We start from the raw sequence: 25904 nt of genomic DNA on the forward strand, positions 1-25904 counted from the left end.
TGTTGTTAAGCCTTTGACGGATTTGACTAAGAAGGGTGCTGATGTTGCTGATTGGTCTCCTGCGATTGTGGAGGCCTTTCAGGAACTTAAACGCCGGTTTTCTTCTGCTCCTGTGTTGCGTCAGCCTGATGTTTCGCTTCCTTTCCAAGTTGAGGTTGATGCTTCCGAGATTGGAGCGGGGGCGGTTTTGTCACAGAGAAGCTCCGATTGCTCGGTGATGAAGCCATGTGCGTTCTTTTCTAGAAAATTTTCGCCCGCTGAGCGGAATTATGATGTGGGTAATCAGGAACTTTTGGCCATGAAGTGGGCATTTGAGGAGTGGCGTCATTGGCTGGAGGGTGCTAGACATCGTGTGGTGGTCTTGACTGATCACAAAAATCTGATTTATCTTGAGTCTGCCAGGCGTCTGAATCCTAGACAGGCTCGTTGGTCACTGTTTTTCTCTCGTTTCAATTTTGTGGTTTCATACCTGCCAGGTTCAAAGAATGTGAAGGCGGATGCTCTTTCTAGGAGTTTTGTGCCTGACTCCCCTGGAAATTCTGAGCCCACTGGTATCCTTAGGGATGGGGTGATTTTGTCAGCCGTCTTCCCAGACTTGCAACGTGCTTTGCAGGAGTTTCAGGTGGGTAAACCTGATCGTTGTCCGCCTGAGAGACTGTTTGTTCCGGATAGTTGGACCAGTAGAGTCATCTCCGAGGTCCATTCTTCTGCGTTGGCAGGTCATCCTGGAATATTTGGTACTAGAGACTTGGTGGCCAGGTCTTTTTGGTGGCCTTCCTTGTCGAGGGATGTGCGTTCTTTTGTGCAGTCTTGTGAGGTTTGTGCTTGGGCTAAGCCTTGCTGTTCTCGAGCCAGTGGATTGTTGTCACCTTTGCCTATCCCGAAGAGGCCTTGGACGCACATTTCCATGGACTTTATTTCGGATCTCCCTGTCTCTCAAAAAATGTCCGTCATCTGGGTTGTGTGTGACCGCTTTTCTAAAATGGTTCATCTTGTACCCTTGGCTAAGTTGCCTTCCTTCTCTGAGTTGGTCCCTCTGTTTAACCAGAACGTGGTTCGTTTGCATGGGATTCCGGAGAACATCGTTTCTGACAGGGGATCCCAGTTTGTGTCTAGATTTTGGCGGACGTTCTGTGCTAAGATGGGCATTGATTTGTCCTTTTCGTCTGCATTCCACCCTCAGACGAATGGCCAGACGGAGCGAACTAATCAGACCTTGGAAACTTATTTGAGGTGTTTTGTTTCTGCTGATCAGGATGACTGGGTTACCTTTTTGCCGCTGGCCGAGTTTGCCCTTAATAATCGGGCTAGTTCTGCTACCTTGGTTTCTCCTTTCTTTTGTAATTCGGGGTTTCATCCTCGTTTTTCCTCTGGTCAGGTGGAGCCTTCTGATTGTCCTGGAGTGGACATGGTGGTGGATAGGTTGCATCAGATTTGGAGTCATGTGGTGGACAATTTGAAGTTGTCCCAGGAGAAGGCTCAGCAGTTTGCTAATCGCCGTCGCCGCGTGGGTCCTCGACTTCGTGTTGGGGACTTGGTGTGGTTGTCTTCTCGTTTTGTTCCTATGAAGGTCTCTTCTCCTAAGTTCAAGCCTCGGTTCATCGGTCCTTATAGGATCTTGGAAATTCTTAACCCTGTGTCGTTTCGTTTGCATCTCCCGGCATCGTTTACAATTCATAATGTGTTCCATCGGTCGTTGTTGCGGAGGTATGAGGTACCTGTTGTTCCTTCGCTTGAGCCTCCTGCTCCGGTGCTGGTGGAGGGAGAATTGGAGTATGTTGTGGAGAAGATCTTGGATTCTCGTGTTTCCAGACGGAAACTCCAATATTTGGTCAAGTGGAAGGGTTATGGTCAGGAGGATAATTCTTGGGTGGTTGCCTCTGATGTTCATGCTGATGATTTGGTCCGCGCTTTTCATAGGGCTCATCCTGGTCGCCCTGGTGGTTCTCGTGAGGGTTCGGTGACCCCTCCTCAAGGGGGGGGTACTGTTGTGAGTTCTGTTTTTGGGCTCCCTCTGGTGGTTACTGATGGTACTGGGTGATTTGTGTTCTGCTGTCTCTGGTGTCCACCTGTTCTATTAGGATTTGGGAGTTTCCTATTTAACCGGGCTTTCTTGTCATTTCCCCGCCGGCTATCAAGGTTATCAGAGTGTTTTGTTTCCTCAGCTTCTGGCTTCAGTAATCTTCAGGACAAGCTAAGTTTTTGATTTTCTTGTTCCACGTTTTGCTTTATTTTTGTCTTGTCCAGCTTGCATATAATTGTTTCTTTGCTGCTGGTTGCTCTAGCGGGCTGTAATTGCTCCTCATGTTCCATGAGTTGGAACATGAGTTCAAGTAATTACAGGATGGTTTTTTGAAGGGTTTTTTTGCTGACCGCGCAGTTTACTTTTGTATCCTCTGCTATCTAGTTTTAGCGGGCCTCATTTTGCTGAATCTGTTTTCATACTGTGTATGTGCCTTCCTCTCATTTCACCGTCATTATATGTGGGGGGCTGCTATTTCTGTGGGGTATTTCTCTGAAGGGAAGAGAGGTCTGTGTTTCTTCTAATAGGGGAAGTTAGATCTTCGGCTGGTGCGAGACGTCTAGGATCAACGTAGGCACGTTCCCCGGCTATTGTTATTTGTGTGTTCAGGTTTAGGGTCGCGGTCAGCTCAGGTTCCATCACCCTAGAGCTCGTTGGTGCTTGTCCTTTTGTGATTCCCTGCCATTGGAATCATGACAGGCGATTGGATATAAGTGTTTGTACACTAGCGGTGGGAGGCTGGAGATAAGAAGCGCCTCAGATGTATGGTATCAGGGAGCCCCGGCAGTAGGCGTCCCTGGATACTCCTGAAAAAATGGCTGCCAGTACTCTCACTCGCGCGTGCTTAGAAGTGACGTCACTAAAGCTACAGAGCGCTGTTTAGACCAAAACAGTGTTAGGGGCTTTATCCTATTGATTACTCCCTGATGATACAGTTTTTTCCTCCAAGCGCGGTATCCTATATTTCAGCATTGATTTAAGCTCTTTTACAGGACTGGCACACATTCTGTTTGGATTCCAGCAGCTGGGGGCAGTACTCTTCTCTCCTGTGTTTATTCCTTACACAAACCCTTTTTTTCCCCCTTCCCCTTGGGTGGAATTTATTTACCTAGTGGCGAGCGCCGGTGTCATCTAGTATTGGTTGCTCTATCTTTGCTAATTTGAACCAAATTATGAACTTTTTTTTTTTTTAAAGTTTGGTACTTGGAAGTTAGTATGTGTGTGCTTGCGAGTGATCACACAGATGTGTATTTCCTTAAATTGTGACTAAACTTGACACTTCTTCAGATCTAATGTACAAGATATTAAAAATGTAAAAAAGTAATGACTGTTTAAAGAATATATGTCATATGCCATCTGCTAGTCGTTTGTCAGCCATTTGGCACCCAAATGAAGAAAAAAAACATGCATCGTAAAGTATACTGTTTTTGGTACAAGAATAATTTAAATTGGCATCATGACAAGTTGTCTAAGTGAACATTTGTGATATTTTATCTGTAAAAAGAATTATATGGAAATGAAAGAGGCTGTCTGGAGTTAGGATACAGGTCTGCAGTCCCTTTATGTGACTGTTGACTTCTACTGATGACAGTGCACAGTGAGCAGGCTATCACACTTCTCCTGTATTTTCAGTGTGAGCGGGCAGTCACGTGACCATATGTATGTGATTTGCACACTTGTCACGTGCCAACTTGTCTCATCAAGCTTCCCTCAATGTTCCTCTATTGTGAGGAGCTGAATGAATCTGGTCGGCATGTGACCGCAATTATACAGATTGAGTATCACAAGGTCACATGACCGACCACTCGCACTGGGAATATAATGAAATCATGACAGTGTGCATAATGTGCACTCTCAACAGTGACACTCTGCAATTCATGTACAAGTACAACTTGCTGTGACACTAACGCTTAACAGTATTAAAGACTATTTCTGTAATGACTAGTTAATATTAAAGAATGGTCATTAGGTCCCAATGACTAGTAAAACAAAGGAGTTATGAAGTTAAAGGGAATCTGTCAGTAGGATCGACCCTCCTAAGCCATCTATATGGACATGCAGGTCATAGGAAGCTGAATAAAAGGATATCTTGACATCTGCATTCTGATGTCTTACTCCTGACATATCCATGTTTTACTTAATATGTAAATGAGCTGTTAAGATCTGTGGGTCAGACACAGATCTCCCTGAGAATCTGTCTCCAATGCTTTGAAATGAAAGGGGTAGTAACCAGTGTGAGACATGTAGATCCTGACAGCATACTGTCAGTCATTACATGTCTTGCAATGGTAAGAACCCCCCTTCATTTAAAATAAGCACTGAAGGCAGATTCTCAGGGAGATTTGTGACCCGCCCTTAGATCATAATTCATTTACATATTAAGAAAACGTGGATTACTATGGAATAATACATCATATCACAGATATTTAGGTTTCACTTTATTCAGCTTCCTATGAGTTATATGTTCATATAGATGGCTTAGGAGGGTCGATCCTACTGACAGATTCCCTTTAAATAATTCGGTGACTATTGTACCTTTAGGGGAGCACCCATTATGTTTATCTTTTAATTGACTAACCTTAAGTTTAGGATATCTAGCAGCATGTACATTTTAGACTGTTACTGTATAGTGTATATACCCACCCAGATTTAATAAATTCCAGGCTTTAATCTTGCTGCATTTTCCATGACTGAAGCATACTTAGGTGGAAATGACTGCACCGCATGTCCCTCAGTGCTGCGCTCATTACTTCAAACATTCACTTTTCTACCTGCTGTTACTTGGAGTGGAAATAAGGTTGTCCAATACAGCTCAAAAGTGGTTGACACTTGGTGAGAAGATCAGATGGAAAAAAAAACAAGACTTAAGTTTGGGTGTTGCATGGCAACTATCCAACTGTAATTCAAAGGAGGAATAATGTAAGAATGAAGGATTTATGTAAATTTTCATTTACAAAAGACAGCGTGGGACCATTCATCTGCATGTGTTATTCCATTAAATGCAGAAAAAGTGGTAATTTCAAACCTACACACTATGCAGGAAATTAGCTTCCCTATTGAACTATTTTGAGAACACATCTGTATTATGGGTCTTTCGCCACCTTAAAATACAGTCAGTTCTAACTCATATACATTAATAATAAAGTGCCTTTGGAAAACATTTTACTTTATAAGCAAACTATAATAAAAAAGGGAATTTCAAACTATAATCATTCCATAGCACCATTAAAGGTGTAGTCTCAAATTTGGAAGTTATTGCCAATCCATTGGATAGGGGATAACGTCCCAATTGCTGGGGCTCCGGTCAGTGAGATCCACACCGATCCTGATCGCTGGGAAACCCCGTGTCAATGGAGTACTGATTGATAATGTCCACTGCTGTTCCATTTATTCTTACTGGAGTGTCATAGACCAGCCGAATACAGCATTAGGTTAATTCTGTTGGTCCCATTAAGCATGAATGGCGTGTCAACTTGCATGATCAACCACACCTCCATTCACATCTGGTTCTCGGAAATCAGTGGAGGTACAAGCAGTTGGACTCCAACGATTGGGAAGTTATCCCCTAGCCAATGGATAGTGTAAACATTCCAAACTTCAGCGAACCCTCTCAGTCTCACAAATGATTTTCTTCAGCTGAATTGATGGTATCAACATCTTGCAGATGCTCAAGAAGATTGTTGCAAGGTGGCAATGCCCTTGTAGACATCGATCATTGTTACCAACATAACATGTGCTAGTGTTTGTAATTACTTCAGCTGCCAGTGAGAGGATGATGCTGGTGGAGACCGCAGGCTCAATTGCTTTTAAAAGGGTTGTGTGGCCTTAGGCAATAAGTCTGCACTCACTTTATGTGACAGGACACTTGTGAATCCTCACACCACGTGCACTGCATGCTGAGAGGATTCTCCAGTGCTGGTGGCAGAAGCGGCCGGCATTTGACTATAAGGATGTGATTTGCATACATGCGCTCACGTGCCGACTAGATAAGCGCAGCCTAAACGCTCACGTGCCGACTAGATAAGCGCAGCCTAAATGCTAGTGTATTGAGTGAGGCTGGACATTTCGAGTTGGAATGTGGCTGGAAGTAAGATAAATCACATACTTGTGGTAACATGACCGCCTGCTCCTGGCGCCGGCACTGAAGAATCCTCACACCCCAATGCTGGTGGTCTCTGTGATGTCTAAAGCTGGCAATACGCATTAGATGTGCATGATGACAGTGACTGGCCAACCCCTCCAATATATATGGGGGCCTACCAATTCTCCCCCATACATCAGATTTTGGGGGAGATAAGGACTGACTGATCCTCACATTCTCAGAGAAATAAACCATCATCAGACAAGTCTGCCATCAGTTTACTCCCTAGCCTATTGAGAACAGATGCATACTTGGCTCAGTTTAGAGAGAAGGCTGTCGCCAAACAAGCCAGCAGCTGACTATGAGCTGATACTAGAGAGTTCAATCACTTTAAGAATGACTTGTCGCTCACAGTTGGACCATCAGTGTGGTTGGTCTGGACCACAATGCATCGGACAGATCAATTTCTACTTTCCTCTGTGTCCCTGCTGTGCTTAGTGTTAAGATGAAGAAGGTGTTTGCAGACTGTAGTTGTGTGTAGTCGTTTGCCGTTAACGACTTTTCAAGTATTGCCAATGAATAGAGCCAATAAGACAAAAAAAAAATAAAAACCGGCATATCAACTTTTCCACAGATATTTGCCTTGTGTTGTTCTCGGTCACGCTACTTAGTGCTACAGAAAAGCACTGATAGTCAGCAGAAAATGGCCTAAATCAGCTGCTATGGTTGTCTAAAATCTCTAGTGCATGACCAGCTTTAGTTAATACTGTAAATATAACACACATAATGATGCCCACAATGACTTACCACGACCATCAAATGCACAAACTGGGGTCATAGCTAAGGAATCAATCAAAATAATGCATTCTGAATTATACACAATTTTTATAGATAAAATGTATTAACTTGGAAATATCTTTAAACCTTATTATAAATAAATAAAAGTAAAAAAATAATTAAGAAAGATTTTAAGATATTTTGGTTCTATGTCATGGTCATTGTTGGTCATTATTTTGTACATTATGACAATGATAACAATTAGAAATGTACAAATTGATTTGTACCAAATCAAGGTATATATAAGGGGATATATTATATTAATATACTGCAAATTACTGAAGCTGGTTATTGATCATAATCAAGTTTATTAGTAATGGTTAGTTTTACTGATATGGCCGAATTGTGAGATATCTGCTAAGTTAAACATACTGAGTGTTCGCTCTTTGGCTCTACTTTCCATCAAGCTCTTTATGGCATTCTCACAGGGAAGGGGGAGTCGCAATTCCAGCTGAATCCTTGTTCATCGCTGCAAAGTTTCTTACAGCCCAGCTCCACACCCTTTTCAACTCCAGACCCAGCTGATTCCTCCTCCCCCTGCCATGGACTTTGCAGTGATAAAGAATTGTAGTTCTAATGATGACTCATGGAGGGGAAAGAGATTTTCTGTTTCTATATAGAGTGTAGAAGGATTTAGCTAGTCAGTTTTCAATCACAGAACTAATGAAAAAGAGAATAATTACCTGGGTAGAAAGGCAAAGTGAGCAATTGTAAGTACATAGTGCCATATAATATGATGATACAAATTTTGAAGGGAGTGCTTCAGAAGCTTCTCGCTCCAGTATGCCTCCTCATCAAGATCGGCATGAACAATGACGGTATTGATGGGAGCCATAAACTCTTGCATGTAATGAGTATCAGGGTGAACTAGTTCTTTCTCACTTGTGCTTTAGTTCTAGCATGAAGTGTTCCTTCTCTACTGCATATAGTATAGAGAAACAACAGGATAAATTACATCTACCATCCACATTTCACGCAAACGCATTAAGAAAGTAGGCTGCTTTTCTCAGCTCTTTTGCCATTTCTACTTGCCAAATATGCCATTTGCAATTTAAAATTGGCACGCTTTCCATATAGACAATTAGTTAAACGCACTTGGCGATTACCCTTGTTTATCATGTATCACATTTTCTATTCTCACCCCCTTCTTGTTTATCTCCCTTTCTAATACTGTGTGTGGGTTTGTACAGATTATTCCCAAAACATATCATATCTCATAATAATATTAATAATAACACTCCACAGTAAATTATACTAGCATTCTAGGTATCATTAAGGACTTATGTATTCAACGCACCTTGATACTTGTATCTTTCAAACGGCACAAAGTGCTTTACTTGATTGGCACAATCCATGGACGAAAGCTCTTTCTAGAGATATCTAGTTTTCCTTGTGAAATCACATTCAACCCATGATAACAGTATCCAATAGACAGAGCGGTTCTCTTCATAGAGGTGCTGAAGACATTGCAGTACATAAGCTTTGGCACACTTAAGGTCTTCACATTGTGGATCCGGGGTGAGGATGTTTTGGAGTTCAAAATAGAATCATAAACTTTCTTATTTGAAGGAGTTTTCGCAGGAACAAAGTACATTGCAATCAATAGGTTTTGGAACAAAAATAACTTCCATAATTGAATGTGTTGAAAAAAAAAATGTTCCTGTGCTGGGATAATCTTATGTGCCCCTGCACACTGATCATACCACAGCTCCTGGGCAGGGGAGAAAGGGAAAAGAGGATACAGACAGGACAGCACGGGATCACAGCTGCTGATCTACGTGAGATAAAACATTTCTCTGCCAAATTTATTGGCGAATACTGAACTGAATTATAAGTTGCTCAAATTTAAATGAAACCGAAAATATCAAATTCGACTATGAAACTAACTACATGTATCTAATAGTCATTGAGTTTTTTAAATAAATCTGCTACACGTGAATATATCCCAAGAAAAGTTCTATGTTCATCACATAAAAGCCACTTACAGGGTTTTGCTGAACATGTGTCGTATTATATAATACTACTAATAATAATAATAATAATACTGTATTATGTAGCAGCGCAAAAAGGCAGAATATTTCAGACTGTGCCAGAAGTAACAGACATAATGATCTCCATGTTTACATGGCAACATTAACAAGAAACAATGTCACAATACAAGGTATATAGCCTTCCTAGTGTATCCCTCACTACTACTGTGTTCATTAAACAAGGTGCATTTGTGACCAAAACACAACTAATCCTGTTATTACATGACTTTATTAAATAAGATTACAAATAGCTGGCCACAGAGGTGCACATTAAGCACTGAGGAATTAAAAGGATTATCCACTAAAATATAACAGGGCTACATAGTTTGAGAACACAGTGTATGTCGACTATTTTGTTTTTTTCCCCTCTGTGATCAGTTATGGAGAAGTGGGGATAAGCACCGAGGAGACACCAAGGGAAAGATTATTAAGATATATTCATCAGTTTTAGTTGCAAAATTTTTTCTGTAAAGAAGGTGCAGGATTAAGTGGAAAGGGGCATAGTCATCCACTGCCCCCAAAATGAACTATAATTTACAGTTTGTTTTTTGTTGATGGACTGCACCAGGATGCACCAAGTCTATTATCATAGAATGTTAGAGTAGGAAGGGACCTCCAGAGTCAGTGTCCAACCCCCTGCTCAATGCAGGATTCACTAACCCATCTCAGACAGATGTCTGTCCAGCCTCTGTTTGAAGACTTACATTGAAGGAGAACTCGCCACCTCTCATGGCAGCCTGTTCCACTCATTGATCACCCTCACTGTCAAAATGTTTTGTGCAAATGAGAATAAGGATGATTTCTCTACACTGTGACATAGATATCTGTAAACAGCTATTAAGTCTCCTATTAGCCTTCTTTTTTGGAAGCGAATCATTCCCAGATCCTTTAACCGATCCACGTAGGACATACTTTGCAGTCCGCTCACCATCCAGGTAGCTCTTCTCTATTAAGAGGAGTACACATCCTGCTTGCTTATGATCATAACCAGTATAAGAAATACCAGTATAGATGGATTCCCCCTCCTAACAATTGTTATATATTAGTGTGGAAGCTAGAAAATAAAACCTGATTTATGTTTCATACACTATTTGCCAAGTCTAGAATTGAATTAGGGTCTCTATAAAGCTGGCAACTGGCTATAAACGTATTTCCAAATAGTGCCGAGATCTCGTCTCCCGAGGTCTCAATCTACACATGCGTCACCTCCGTCAGCCATTTTCCTGGAGACCAACGTATTACAGCAATAGAAGTGCTGGGGCTCCAGGCTTTTACAAAATGTTGGCGGAGCCCCCTCACCACCGAACATCTCCAAAACTGCCGCACATCACCCTGGGATGGATGTGTGGGGGCTCCGGGCTTTCACAAAATGTTGGTGGAGCCCCTGCACCACCGAGCATCTGCAAAACTGCCGCACATCAGCCTGGGATGAGACTCCTGGTAAGTACATCTGGACTATAAGATGCACCTCCATTTTCCTTCAAAATTTTGGCAGAAAAAAAGTGCGTCTTATAGTCTGAAAAAATATGGTAATTTGGGGTATAAAATCTGCATATCAGCAAAAGAAATATGGATGCTAAAATGCGCTCAAATTCCAGCTGTCTGACAAACATGTAAAGGTAGATTTACACAACCATGTTTGTGACGATCCAATCTACAATGGTTGTAGAAATCCACGTGCATCTGAACAAAAACTTACATACTGCTGTCTTTTATCCTGGATTTTATCACCTGAATACAATATACTATATAGCTGACTTTTTACAAGACTGCAGGTGGTGTTTCTCTTGATGGCAGAATAAAATATGAATTTATGATTTTCTTAAAAAAAAAAAGAAAGGAATAAATGAAATGTGATGTGTGTACAAAAAAAGAGGCAATTCCAATAAAAACAAAATCACCACTCCGGAGTGGCGAAGGACATTAATTCTACCCACAGACTACATGAACACTGGGAAAACAGTAGCAACCCCCTGAAATCACTGGAAATATTTGAGACTTCAGGGCAAAGCAAACATTTGCTTCCAATCAGCCGCTCATTATGTCCTCAGTCTGAAGATCCAGCCATTTCTACCAACATCAGTCCAACAACTTAAACCTTCCCGTCGTTCGCTCAGGTTTCACCATTTTCTTTCTGAAATCACCACTGTACGATGACAACATCACATTTACAGCTCAGCCGTAGATTCTTGGCTGTGAGAGCGAAAGCCTGCGGCAGCCAGGCAGTGACATTAACATACTAACACCCGGACTACAGAAATTCTGCCTTGAGGAAGCAGCAGCTTCACTAAAAATGAATGGATGAAATTTAGTGACTTACAGCATTACCTAGCCTTGCTCAGAAGACATACAGATGTAGTAGAACTGAATATTTCATTTAAAAGGAATTTTTCAGCAGCTAATATATTTTAGCACAGCATGATGAAGGGGCAGGGAACCAGATTCCAGTGATGTGTCCACTATTGGGATGCTTTCTGCAGTCTCTCAATACTATGCTCTGTGTAACCCCGCCCACACCACTGATTGGCAGGTTTGAGAGTACACTGTGCATAGGCAGAAAGCGGCCAATCAGTAGTGGAGGTGGAGTTATACAGACCTCATGAATATGGAGAGTTACATGGCAGGTTAACTAGTCTTACAGTGATAATCTCGTGCTGGTAAAACACTGATAAAATCAATATTGCAGTAAGCAGCCCAGTAAGTTACATATCACTGGAATTGGGGTCTCTGCCCTTACATTTTGATGCACTCAGATTAGGTTACATAAATCATGTCAGCTTCCCTTGAGAGAGTAAACATTTTGTCTTCTGTTATCACTTATCATGGTTTTAACTCATTGTGGTTTTGGTTTTTGTAAGTACAAGTACTCCATCTAGGAAATGTAACAAATAAACGAGGAATATGTCCGTAGAACTGCTTTATTGAAAACCCTAAGACTAAGCCTACAGGGTGACATTTTTTTAATTAATTCTGTAGTAAAACTTATTGCAATTTCCTCTAAATTTTTAACGACTTAAAGTTGACAGCCAGTTCTGCCCCGATGCACTGCTGAGATGGCTGTCAGTCAATGTGCCAGGGCGTGCTCACAGCAGACACTCACTGTATACTGAGCAGTGACTGAAGCCTCTATGACTGAAAGCCGTGGGCTGCTGGGAGGAAATGAACTTTATCCCTCTGGGCAGCCTTCGGCTTTCAGTCATGGAGGCGTTCCGACACAGTTTCAGTCACCAGTCAGCACATAGAAGATCGGGCTATCAGTACCGCATGGGTTTAGAACCCTAGAAACCTGCAGCTTGACCCCATATCTGCAGGTTAATAATGTTTGGGGGACATGACGGCCTCCGTTTAAGTGTTTTTTTGAATTGTGCAATGCTTACATAATAAAGAATATTTAGTATAATATTTTTGAATGTGAACAATTTCATTATGTGCATTCTTTGATTTGTTTCACATCCATTCTCCAGCCTTTAGCGCCATGAATCATCATCAGGATTCATATATTTTTTACTACATAGAATAGTGCAAATGGCTGAGCAATTCGTCATGTAGAGGCGTAATATGCTTTTATACTGCAGTCCTATGGGAAATGGACCTCCCCCTCCCCCGCCCCATCTCAGCTTCAATGTTTAGCGAAAGGAAGTGGCTTTAGGGTACCTACAAGATCTTGTGATAACAAATAGAAATGTTAGCCTTCTGGAGTAATCAGAACTTTACAGAATGAAATGGTTCAGTACTTTATTCAGCTTTCCAAAGAACTTCAAGCAGAAATATAGGGGCAAAAAGCCCACCGAAGCATTCCGGTCCTTTGTTTTATTGTTCAGTGGGGATCTCAGCAACCAGTCATTCATTAATCAAAGCTTCTGACAAAATGATAGGTACCTCCAGGATTTCATCATAAGTAGCTTCCCACATGACGCCATTTCTAGTGTTCACATGGTGATTGAATGATAATTATAAGCCCGGCCTTGTCTCCCCCATGTATGAATCAGTATGGTGGAAGCATTTGTGAAGCAATGTGTGCTCCTAACAACAATTTATCAACGATATGAATACTGCATATGTTTCAGTGTATTTCTGAACTTGTTACATTATATATTTAGGAAGAATGTCTTTGGCAGTCAGTTCACTCGACAGTTTTTAGAAGCAGATTCCCAAGGATTGAAGTCATATATCAAGTAGGATTGATATCAACAAGGAATAACCAGAAACAACGGAGTAGATCCGTGAACCACCGGGAGAACATTGCCGTCACTATCACATCGGCATCATTTGTGGCATTATTTGTTTCTAAAAGTTTAAGGCGGTTGTACTAAAGTAATTAGAATACAGAAGGCAAAATGATGATCGAAGGCAATACGGAAGAGCAAATGAATATATCATCCACATAGCAGGATTTCCACATTCAATACAGGGGGAATACAATCTGTTTTAATCATTTCCTACAAAACAACAACAAAATAGAGAATGAAAATCAAACATCAGTATAAAAGATCATAATAATGCCAGCACCACCTCTAAGCGGATGACACTCAGATTTATCTCTCTGGATCTGATGTCACCTTTTTGCTGTCCAGAATTCCAGCTGTAGCCACCTTTTTCTCCTCTTGCTTTCTTAAACTCAACATGGAGGAAACTGAATTACCGTATATACTCGAGTATAAGCCGACCCGAGTATAAGCCGACCCCCCTAATTTTGCCACAAAAAACTGGGAAAACTTATTGACTCGAGTATAAGCCTAGAGTGGAAATGCAGCAACTACCGGTGAATTTCAAAAATAAAAATAGATACCAATAAAAGTAAAATTAATTGAGACATCAATAGCTGCATTCATATATCCCCATATCTGCCCCATACTGTGCTCTGCTGCGTTCATATATCCCCATATCTGCCCCATACTGTGCTCTGCTGCGTTCATATATCCCCATATCTGCCCCATACTGTGCTCTGCTGCGTTCATATATCCCCATATCTGCCCCATACTGTGCTCTGCTGCGTTCATATATCCCCATATCTGCCCCATACTGTGCTCTGCTGCGTTCATATATCCCCATATCTGCCCCATACTGTGCTCTGCTGCGCTCATATATCCCCATATCTGCCCCATACTGTGCTCTGCTGCGTTCATATATCCCCATATCTGCCCCATACTGTGCTCTGCTGCGTTCATATATCCCCATATCTGCCCCATACTGTGCTCTGCTGCATTCATATATCCCCATATCTGCCCCATACTGTGCTCTGCTGCGTTCATATATCCCCATATCTGCCCCATACTGTGCTCTGCTGCGTTCATATATCCCCATATCTGCCCCATACTGTGCTCTGCTGCGTTCATATATCCCCATATCTGCCCCATACTGTGCTCTGCTGCGTTCATATATCCCCATATCTGCCCCATACTGTGCTCTGCTGCGCTCATATATCCCCATATCTGCCCCATACTGTGCTCTGCTGCGTTCATATATCCCCATATCTGCCCCATACTGTGCTCTGCTGCGTTCATATATCCCCATATCTGCCCCATACTGTGCTCTGCTGCGTTCATATATCCCCATATCTGCCCCATACTGTGCTCTGCTGCGTTCATATATCCCCATATCTGCCACATACTGTGCTCTGCTGCGTTCATATTGCCCCATAGATGCTTGGTATAAGTCTGTGCCATGGCCGCTGCTGCTGCAATAAAAAAAAAAAAAGCCATACTCACCTCGCTGATTGCAGCTCCCAGCGTCCGGTCCCGGCGTCTCTCTGTACTGACTGATCAGGCAGAGGGCGCCGCGCACACTAGTGCGTCATCGCGCCCTCTGACCTGAACAGTCAGAGCGCAGATAGACGCCGGGAAGATGGATCGGCGCCCGGCGGCTGGAATGTGGACAGGTGAATATAACATACTCACCTAGTCCTGGCGATCCTCGCGCTGTTCCCGCCTGTCACAGCTGTCTTCGGTGCCGCGGCTTCTTTCTCTATCAGCGGTCACCGGCACCGCTGATTAGAGAAATGAATAGGCGGCTCCGCCCCTATGGGAGGTGGAGCCACCTATTCATTTTTCTAATGAGCGGTCCCACGTGACCGCTGAAGAGAGGAAGAAGCTGCAGCGCCGAAGCCCGTGGGACGGCAGGGACAGCGCGAGGATCGCTGGGACTAGGTAAGTATACCTCAGCGCCCTCTCCCCCTCACCCGCCGACCCCACCGCTACCGTGACTCGAGTATAAGCCGAGGGGGGCACTTTCAGCCCAAAAATTTGGGCTGAAAATCTCGGCTTATACTCGAGTATATACGGTAGTTTTCTTTACACCACCCTGCTGAAATTTCCTGCTGGACATCACAAGTACTTATTAAAGATCTCTACAGTTTACGCAGTCTCCCAAGTCCAATGCCTTGGAGTAACCTTTGACCTGACCTTGTCCATCAAACCACACATTCAAGCCCTTACGGTCTCCTACTGCCTCCATCTCAAAAACATTCTTTTCTCAACTTTGTATATGCAAAAATGTTAGGCTACGTTCACATTAGCGTTCCGCTAATGTGCGTCGCTGTTGCGTCGGCGACGCAGCGGCGATGCAGCGGCGAAGTGCCCCTATGTTTAACATGGGGGACGCGTGCGTTTTTTTTGTTGCGTTTTCCGACACGTGCGTCGTTTTCGACGCTAGCGTCGGACGCAAGAAAATGCAACAAGTTGCATTTTTCGTGCGTCCGATTTTCGTCAAAAAAACGACGCACGCGTCGCAAAACGCAGCGTTTTTGCGCGCGTTTTTTGTGCGTCGTGCGTTGCGTCGCCGTTGCGTCGCCGACGCACCGGCGCGCAACGCTAATGTGAACGTAGCCTTAGTGCATGCCCTTATTATTACACTCTTGCAGCCCTCCAATTCATTCTTAACTCTACTGCCTGAATAATTCACACCTTCCCCCATAACTCTTCCAACTCCCTAACACAACCCCTTCAATAACTACCCATTACCCTGAGATTTTAGTCAAAAATGCTAATAATGACTTCCAAGGCCATCCTAATTTTACGTCATCTTCTCACACATAATCTTCGGTCCTCAGAAGACCTCTTTTATGATTTCCTTTTATGTGTTCCTCACAAAACTATCTCCAATATTTCTCTTGTGCTTCCCTTATGCTCTGTAGTTCTTTATCTCAACCATCCAGGAGGTTCTCTCCCACCCTTGAAAACTTATATTCCAACCTGAAAACCCACATCCCCAAGAAAGCCTACATCATGCACTAAAGTTAAAGCATGTTCATACTGAGATTATTTAATGTGGATTTTGAATTGGATCCACATAAAAAATACTTGGAAAATACCAAACACCAAATCAAGGTAGAAACTATAAAGTAATTATGTACAATTAATTATATAGATCTGTGACAGTAACTACCCTCGATGTTAAAGCAAAATAGAAAAGTGGCAACCACTCACAACCAGAGACCAAACCAACCACCAGAACTAAGGATGCACCAGGAAGACCAAACTGAATTATATAAAATAATATCTTTATTAATAAATAGCAGCGATACAAGATAAGTAAAACAATAGATAAGCGAATAGTGTGCGAAACAGGACAGTCAATATTCAATAATTAAAAGGAAAAAATAAACCCTTAAGCACAATTAGTATAATGATCACTCACATATCTGTGCTAGATAAAGTCCCCAAAATCGGGGTAAATAGTTCCCTGAAGAAAATTTTTTATATAAAAGAAACAAATGCCAAATAGAAAAATCAACCACGAAACAATGTGCAATGATGCAAAAAAGTGTAAGTTGCTTCAGTGCAAAAGAAGTAAACTAGGGAAAGGGTCCACTCATAGATATAGGGACCTCCAAAAACAAAGTGCTAAGTGCATATAGTGTATAATCCAGGGACACTAATAATAATCATTACCATAGGGCACCTCACCGTCCTGGATACGCGCACAAAATACCGTATTTTCCGGCGTATAAGATGACTTTTTAACCCCTGAAAATCTTCTTAAAAGTCGGGGGTCGTCTTATACGCCGGGTGTCGTCTTGTACGCCGGATGCAGACACCAATGTGTATATGGTGGGTGGGGGGGGAGTAGTCCCATGATGAAGAGGGGGCGTCTCACAGGAAAGTGTGAGTGAAGTATCCCCCATTACCTCATTGTAGCTGCAGCGTGGGGTCTCTGTGCTGGGAGCGGCGGTGGCTGCTCCTCTTTGTGCTGCGTGGGTGCTGTGCTATGGGGTGGCGACTCCTCTTGGTGCAGCGTCGGGGCTCTGTGCTGTGGGGCGGCGGCGGCGTATCTTAGTGCAGAGTCAGTCGGGGCTCCTCCGGCATTTCCTCAAAGCCCGGAGGCCCCGGCAGCTCCATTGCTGTGATGCGGTGGCCTCTGGGAAAATGGCCGCTGGGGGCGGCACATGCTCAGATTCAGATCTCGTCCCGAGATCTCGTGAGATGAGATCTGAATCTAGCACGTGTTAACCTCTGCGACATGTCAATGGCGGTAAACAAAGAGAAACTTGTAAATAACTCATGAAAGAATAACGTTAAGTTAAAACCAAGCACACCATTGTTTTTCTTGTGAAATTCTCAATAAGTTTGATGTGTCACATGACCCTCTTTTCATTGAAAAAAATAAAGTTGGATCCAAAATGGCCAACTTCAAAATTGCCGCAATGGTCACCGCCCATCTTGAAAAGTTTTCCCACTCCTATATAATAATGTGCCACAAACAAGAAGTTGATGTCATCAACCATTCTCATTTTATTTAGGTGCATCCATATACATGGCCCACCCTGTACTGTCGCCTCTTCTTATGCAGCCCTAGCTTACAGTATATAACATATTGGGAATGTATTAATATGTGGGCCTGGAATAAAAAAAAATTAGATTGTGAACCCCACTAGGGAAAGGGGCTAAAATAATTACGAGACTTCTGTGTAAAACATAGTAGAATATGTTAGAAACAAATGGATCCAAGTGTCCAACTGGAACAATAATAGAAAACCTACGTGTTTCGCCATTATGCCTAACACAGTTGGGCAGTCCATGTTTAAGGCATAAAGCCATTATCTGTTTTTTAATTAGATTTAACTAAATTAGATTTTTTAATTAGATAAATAAGATTATTTCTATTATACAATTGTTCCAACTGGATACTGGGATCTATTTTTTTTTTATTTATGAAATGTTGCTCTGACATGTCCTTGCAGGGAATTATCTGTGACTGCTATATCCAGGACTGGTAAGTTGACTCTCCTATTTGAACTATTTGTTCCAGTAGAATATTTTAGCATTATCGGAATAACTGAAAACAAATACATGAACAAGTAAGAAATTGACATATACAATATTATTGAAGACCAGTGCATTGAATATTTTACAAAACACTGTGTGCTATAGGTATGAGACAAAAATGCAATGATATTGTATGCTGCATGTTCAGCAGAATGTTAGGAGAAACAAATGTGTTCCACAATCAAGCTAAAGATAAAAGACTGATGGTGTGTGAGTTTTAGTGTAACATGAGAGCAGTGCTAATGAAAGCTTTAGTTCTAGACACTATAACCGTACAGTGTGAGTCACACAGACAGAGCCCACCAGCAACAGTTTAGTGGTTTCCTCCTTCTCTCAGCCATAAGCAGAAATCTAATTATGCCCTAGATAATAACACGCCCATTACTATTTCAGAAACTTATCTCACTAGTCTTAAACAAGTGACAGTGCTTCCTCTGCAAATGCACATGTCTGTAGAAATGTCCATCCGTTTCTGGTCCACAGTGAGCTACCTACACGATCCTACATCCGAGCTGCCTTAGATTGGTGCCATTTTTCATAAAGAGTTTCTTGAAGGACATCAGTAAAATGTTGGGGTTCTTTTTATATGGATATGATAGATAGATAGATAGATAGATAGATAGATAGATAGATAGATAGATAGATAGATAGATAGATAGATAGATAAATATCCAAAAAATAGAGGCAGCACTCCAAGGTTCAGAAAGTATAAATGGTTTATTGACCCATTGTGATGACGATGCTTCGTTCCAAGCGTGGAACTTTCTCAAGCTTGAGAAAGTTCCACACTTGGAACAAAACTTTGCCACCACAATGGGTCAAGCTTGAGAAAGTTCCACACTTGGAACGAAACGTTGCCATCACAACGGGTCAAGCTTGAGAAAGTTCCACACTTGGAACGAAACTTTGCCATCACAATGGGTCAAGCTTGAGAAAGTTCCACACTTGGTACGAAACATTGCCATCACAATGGGTCAAGCTTAAGAAAGTTCCACACTTAGAACGAAACATCGCCATCACAATGGGTCAAGCTTGAGAAAGTTCCACACTTGGAACGAAACGTCACCATCACAACGGGTCACGTTTGAGAAAGTTCCACACTTGGAACGAAACATTGCCATCACAATGGGTCAAGCTTGAGAAAGTTCCACACTTGGTACGAAACGTTGCCATCACAATGGGTCAAGCTTGAGAAAGTTCCACACTTGGAACGAAACATCGCCATCACAATGGGTCAAGCTTGAGAAAGTTCCACACTTGGAACGAAACGTCGCCATCACAACGGGTCACGTTTGAGAAAGTTCCACACTTGGAACGAAACATCACCATCACAATGGGTCAAGCTTGAGAAAGTTCCACACTTGGAACAAAACGTCGCCATTACAACGGGTCACGTTTGAGAAAGTTCCACGCTTGGAACAAAACATCGCCATCACAATAGGTCAAGCTTGAGAAAGTTCCACACTTGGTACGAAACGTTGCCATCACAATGGGTCAAGCTTGAGAAAGTTCCACACTTGGAACGAAACATCGCCATCACAATGGGCCAAGCTTGAGAAAGTTCCACACTTGGAACGAAACGTTGCCATCACAACGGGTCACGTTTGAGAAAGTTCCACACTTGGAACGAAACATCGCCATCACAATGGGTCAAGCTTGAGAAAGTTCCACACTTGCTACGAAACGTTGCCATCACAATGGGTCAAGCTTGAGAACGTTCCACACTTGGAACGAAGCGTCGCCATCACAATGGGTCAATAAACCATTTATAATTTTTGAACCTTGGAGTGCTGCCTCTATTTTTTGGATATTATCAATGTTTGGATTTGCATGGTGGTCTTTGCACCCACTATTTTTATTGTTGCTGGTGCTGCACCATTTTTGATAGACAGATAGATAGATAGATAGATAGATAGATAGATAGATAGATAGATAGATAGATGCAAAAAAAGGATGTGAAAGTGCCATGCTACCACATATTGAGCAGCTGTCCCCTATAACAGGAAGTCTCTGGAAGAAGTAATACTGGAAAACCTTTTTTACGTTAGGACCACAGTAACAGACATTGGGATTATGTAATAATGCAGATGATTATTTGACATTGACAAAACAGCAGATATCAGTTGAAATGATTTCCAAGCTTATCAACGGCCAGTCATAGGAGTCAGATGTTAATAAAGCAAATGTTATTTCCCATTGTAGCCGGTGGTGTTGAAGTGCATTATAAATATTTAAAACAAATGACTATTAAGCTACACAAATCACTGCATAATGAATAGCCCAACAGAACCATGGTTTGTGGGAAAATATCAAATCTTCCCTCAATTGTCAGAAAAATAACACCATGTATGGCCATGCTAACAGACTCTTCTATCCAATGTGCACAGTTCAGACACAAACTTGTACATGACTTTTTGAGCTCCAGCAGACAGTCAATAGTTTATCATGAAGATGACGTGATTGTAAACCCCCCATATAGTAAGCGTGATCAGTGTCTTCTTTATGAGACTAACAATACATTGTAGGCCATTGAAATGATATATGAGTTTACATATTAGGTTATAACTGTTCACAATAGTATGTAAGACCGTAAAATATACAGGGACTCCACATGTAAAAGACCTTGTGACTAAACAAGGGTTCGTTTTATATCACACTTTACATCATAGAGAAAGGTCAGGTTGTCATACAGGTTGTCAAGGCTATGTCATGCATTGCATACTTTTGCTCTCCTTTCCATGTATACATACAATATGCAGTAATGATAATGCACAGCACAGTGCTCACTGGCACATAATGCCCCCTGAGGTGCCAGGATCGTGCCCACAGATGACCGCCATGTGCCTGTTGTCAGGTGTCCATCATGCATTGCATACTTTTGCTCTCCTTTCCAGGTATGCATACAATATGTAGTAATGATAATGCACAGCAAAGTGCTCTCTGGCACATAATGCCCCCTGAGGTGCCAGGATCGTGCCCACAGATGATTGCCATGTGTCTGTGCCTGTTGTCAGGTGTCCATCATGCATTGCATACTTTTGCTCTCCTTTCCATGTATACATAGATTATGTAGTAATGATAATGCACAGCACAGTGCTCTCTGGCACATAATGCCCCCTGAGGTGCCAGGATCGTGCCCACAGATGACTGCCATGTGCCTGTTGTCAGGTGTCCATCATGCATTGCGTACTTTTGCTCTCCTTTCCATGTATACATACAATATGCAGTAATGATAATGCACAGCACAGTGCTCTCTGGCACATAATACCCCCTGAGGTGCCAGGGCCGTGTCCACAGATGACTGCCATATGCCTGTGCCTGTTGACAGGTGTCCATCATGCATTGCATACTTTTGCTCTCCTTTCCATGTATACATGCAATATGTAGTAATGATAATGCACAGCACAGTGCTCTCTGGCACATAATGCTCCCTGAGGTGCCAGGGCCGTGCCCTCAGGTGACTGCCATGTGTCTGTTGCCAGGTGTCCATCATGCATTGCATACTTTTGCTCTCCTTTCCATGTATACATACTATATGTAGTAATGATAATGCACAGCACAGTGCTCTCTGGCACATAATGCCCCCTGAGGTGCCAGGGCCGTGCCCACAGGTGACTGCCATGTGTCTGTTGCCAGGTGTCCATCATGCATTGCATACTTTTGCTCTCCTTTCCATGTATACATACAATATGTAGTAATGATAATGCACAGCACAGTGCTCTCTGGCACATAATGCCCCCTGAGGTGCCAGGGCCGTGCCCACAGATGACTGCCATGTGTCTGTTGCCAGGTGTCCATCATGCATTGCATACTTTTGCTCTCCTTTCCATGTATACATACAATATGTAGTAATGATAATGCACAGCACAGTGCTCACTGGCACATAATACCCCCTGAGGTGCCAGGGCCGTGCCCACAGATGACTGCCATGTGCCTGTGGTCAGGTGTCCATCATGCATTGCATACTTTTGCTCTCCTTTCCATGTATACATACAATATGTAGTAATGATAATGCACAGCACAGTGCTCACTGGCACATAATACCCCCTGAGGTGCCAGGATCGTGCCCACAGGTGACTGCCATGTGCCTGTGGTCAGGTGTCCATCATGCATTGCATACTTTTGCTCTCCTTTCCATGTATACATACAATATGTAGTAATGATAATGCACAGCACAGTGCTCTCTGGCACATAGTGCCCCCTGAGGTGCCAGGGCCGTGCCCACAGGTGACTGCCATGTGCCTGTGGTCAGGTGTCCATCATGCATTGCATACTTTTGCTCTCCTTTCCATGTATACATACAATATGCAGTAATGATAATGCACAGCACAGTGCTCTCTGGCACATAGTGCCCCCTGAGGTGCCAGGATCGTGCCCACAGATGACTGCCATGTGCCTGTGGTCAGGTGTCCATCATGCATTGCATACTTTTGCTCTCCTTTCCATGTATACATACAATATGCAGTAATGATAATGCACAGCACAGTGCTCTCTGGCACATAGTGCCCCCTGAGGTGCCAGGATCGTGCCCACAGATGACTGCCATGTGCCTGTGGTCAGGTGTCCATCATGCATTGCATACTTTTGCTCTCCTTTCCATGTATACATACAATATGCAGTAATGATAATGCACAGCACAGTGCTCTCTGGCACATAGTGCCCCCTGAGGTGCCAGGGCCGTGCCCACAGGTGACTGCCATGTGCCTGTGGTCAGGTGTCCATCATGCATTGCATACTTTTGCTCTCCTTTCCATGTATACATACAATATGCAGTAATGATAATGCACAGCACAGTGCTCTCTGGCACATAGTGCCCCCTGAGGTGCCAGGATCGTGCCCACAGATGACTGCCATGTGCCTGTGGTCAGGTGTCCATCATGCATTGCATACTTTTGCTCTCCTTTCCATGTATACATACAATATGCAGTAATGATAATGCACAGCACAGTGCTCTCTGGCACATAGTGCCCCCTGAGGTGCCAGGGCCGTGCCCACAGATGACTGCCATGTGCCTGTGGTCAGGTGTCCATCATGCATTGCATACTTTTGCTCTCCTTTCCATGTATACATACAATATGCAGTAATGATAATGCACAGCACAGTGCTCTCTGGCACATAGTGCCCCCTGAGGTGCCAGGATCGTGCCCACAGATGACTGCCATGTGCCTGTGGTCAGGTGTCCATCATGCATTGCATACTTTTGCTCTCCTTTCCATGTATACATACAATATGCAGTAATGATAATGCACAGCACAGTGCTCTCTGGCACTTAGTGCCCCCTGAGGTGCCAGGGCCGTGCCCACAGATGACTGCCATGTGCCTGTGGTCAGGTGTCCATCATGCATTGCATACTTTTGCTCTCCTTTCCATGTATACATACAATATGCAGTAATGATAATGCACAGCACAGTGCTCTCTGGCACATAGTGCCCCCTGAGGTGCCAGGATCGTGCCCACAGATGACTGCCATGTGCCTGTGGTCAGGTGTCCATCATGCATTGCATACTTTTGCTCTCCTTTCCATGTATACATACAATATGCAGTAATGATAATGCACAGCACAGTGCTCTCTGGCACATAGTGCCCCCTGAGGTGCCAGGATCGTGCCCACAGATGACTGCCATGTGCCTGTGGTCAGGTGTCCATCATGCATTGCATACTTTTGCTCTCCTTTCCATGTATACATACAATATGCAGTAATGATAATGCACAGCACAGTGCTCTCTGGCACATAATGCCCCCTGAGGTGCCAGGATCGTGCCCACAGGTGACTGTCATGTGCCTGTGGTCAGGTGTCCATCATGCATTGCATACTTTTGCTCTCCTTTCCATGTATACATACAATATGCAGTAATGATAATGCACAGCACAGTGCTCTCTGGCACATAGTGCCCCCTGAGGTGCCAGGGCTGCCCACAGGTGACTGCCATGTGCCTGTTGTCAGGTGTCCATCATGCATTGCATACTTTTGCTCTCCTTTCCATGTATACATACTATATGTAGTAATGATAATGCACAGCACAGTGCTCTCTGGCACATAATGCCCCCTGAGGTGCCAGGATCGTGCCCACAGGTGACTGCCATGTGTCTGTTGCCAGGTGTCCATCATGCATTGCATACTTTTGCTCTCCTTTCCATGTATACATACAATATGTAGTAATGATAATGCACAGCACAGTGCTCTCTGGCACATAATGCCCCCTGAGGTGCCAGGGCTGCCCACAGATGACTGCCATGTGCCTGTGGTCAGGTGTCCATCATGCATTGCATACTTTTGCTCTCCTTTCCATGTATACATACAATATGCAGTAATGATAATGCACAGCACAGTGTTCTCTGGCACATAATGCCCCCTGAGGTGCCAGGGCTGCCCACAGGTGACTGCCATGTGCCTCCCGTCAGACTCACGCACACAGGTGTGTGGTACTCACACGAAGACGTGGTAGACGAAGGCCCAGCCCCGGGGTCTCTCCAGCACGTTGTACAGGTAGTTCTGCAGGCGGCGGTACTTGACGTTTCTCCGGCAGCTCTGGCTGCTGTTGTAGGACAGCGGCTTCCCCAGCAAACTCATGCGGGCTCCCTGCTTCCCCCGGCGGCTCTCTCCGGGGCCCCCGCCGCCTCTGCCGGTGTCACTCGTGCCCAGGAGCAGCAGCCCGTCCCCTCGGTTGGAGTTCAGCAGCACCCTGCTGCCCCGACCCGACTCCACATCCTTCATGCCGTAGTAGCGCTCCCTGCCCCTGCCTCTCCCTCCAGAGCTGCTCTTCATCCAGAGCCCAGAGCCTCCCTCATCGCCTCCACTATGGTTGCGGGGCATGGCATCACCAGTGTGGGCACAGAGGGCACAGCGAGGCTTCCTGGCTTCAGGCTGACGCTGGACGATGTCGGAGGAGATCACAAGTTGGCATGAGCCCTATATCCAGGAGGGTTCTGAGTGCAGGACGCCAGGGGCTTTCTGAGGGTCTGTCACTTGAGATGTCAGGGGCAGAGCTGTACACAGGACTTCTCCTCCACTCCACTGGATTTCCACTCTTCGCTGCGATCACTCTGCTCTGTCACACCAAGACACATAGTCTCCTCCAGAGTGAGAGCCTCCTCAGGAGATCTGACTGCCTGCCCTGGGTGGAGGCACCATGCCCAGCAGATCGGAGGGACACACACCAAGATGTGCTCTGGTCTCAGCCCCTGCCAACCTGTGTCAGAAGGTGCCACCTCCAGCCAGAGCCATCAACTGCTCCAATCTCCTGGCATGTGGTGGGCACAGATCAGCAGCTGCAGAGTGCCCATGGAACAGATCCCACAAGATGATCTCAGCTGATGGCACTCCTGGAGCTCAGCTCTGTGGAATTCCCTTGCTGCTCTTTGTACAGGAGGGGCCAGTGATCAGACAGCTCTGTACATCCAGCAGGCAGCTGAACCTCCTCAGACAGAAGACAAGTGCTCACCCAGCCCTGGCAGTCCAGCAGGCAGCTGTGCCCTCATCCAGAAGAAGCAGATCTCCAGCACTGTCACTTGTAGACAGCTAGACCTCCATAGGAGCTGAGAGAAGAAGGGGACCCACAACTTCTAGGCAGATGCACTTTCCACCACCCTCCAAAAACTTTTCCAGGGAAATCCCCTAACTATGAAGATGGTGCCAGTGACTTGTCCCTGTGCAGCCTGCAGCTCCAGTC

The 25904-nt window shown here is 44.0% G+C and overlaps 1 protein-coding gene across 1 annotated transcript in view; it reads right to left on the bottom strand.

Moving 5' to 3' along the window:
* KCNQ5 (potassium voltage-gated channel subfamily Q member 5) overlaps positions 1 to 25174 on the bottom strand; it is a 952749-nt gene extending 927575 nt beyond the window's left edge. Inside the window, exon 1 of the mRNA XM_069726569.1 lies at positions 24666 to 25174. Coding sequence (XP_069582670.1) covers positions 24666 to 25048 — 383 coding nt within the window. The 5' untranslated portion in view covers positions 25049 to 25174. The remainder of the gene's footprint in view (positions 1 to 24665) is intronic.
* Positions 25175 to 25904: the final 730 nt, after the last annotated feature.

This window comes from Ranitomeya imitator, chromosome 5, assembly GCF_032444005.1.
Source record: "Ranitomeya imitator isolate aRanImi1 chromosome 5, aRanImi1.pri, whole genome shotgun sequence".
Taxonomy (NCBI): Eukaryota; Metazoa; Chordata; class Amphibia; order Anura; family Dendrobatidae; genus Ranitomeya; species Ranitomeya imitator.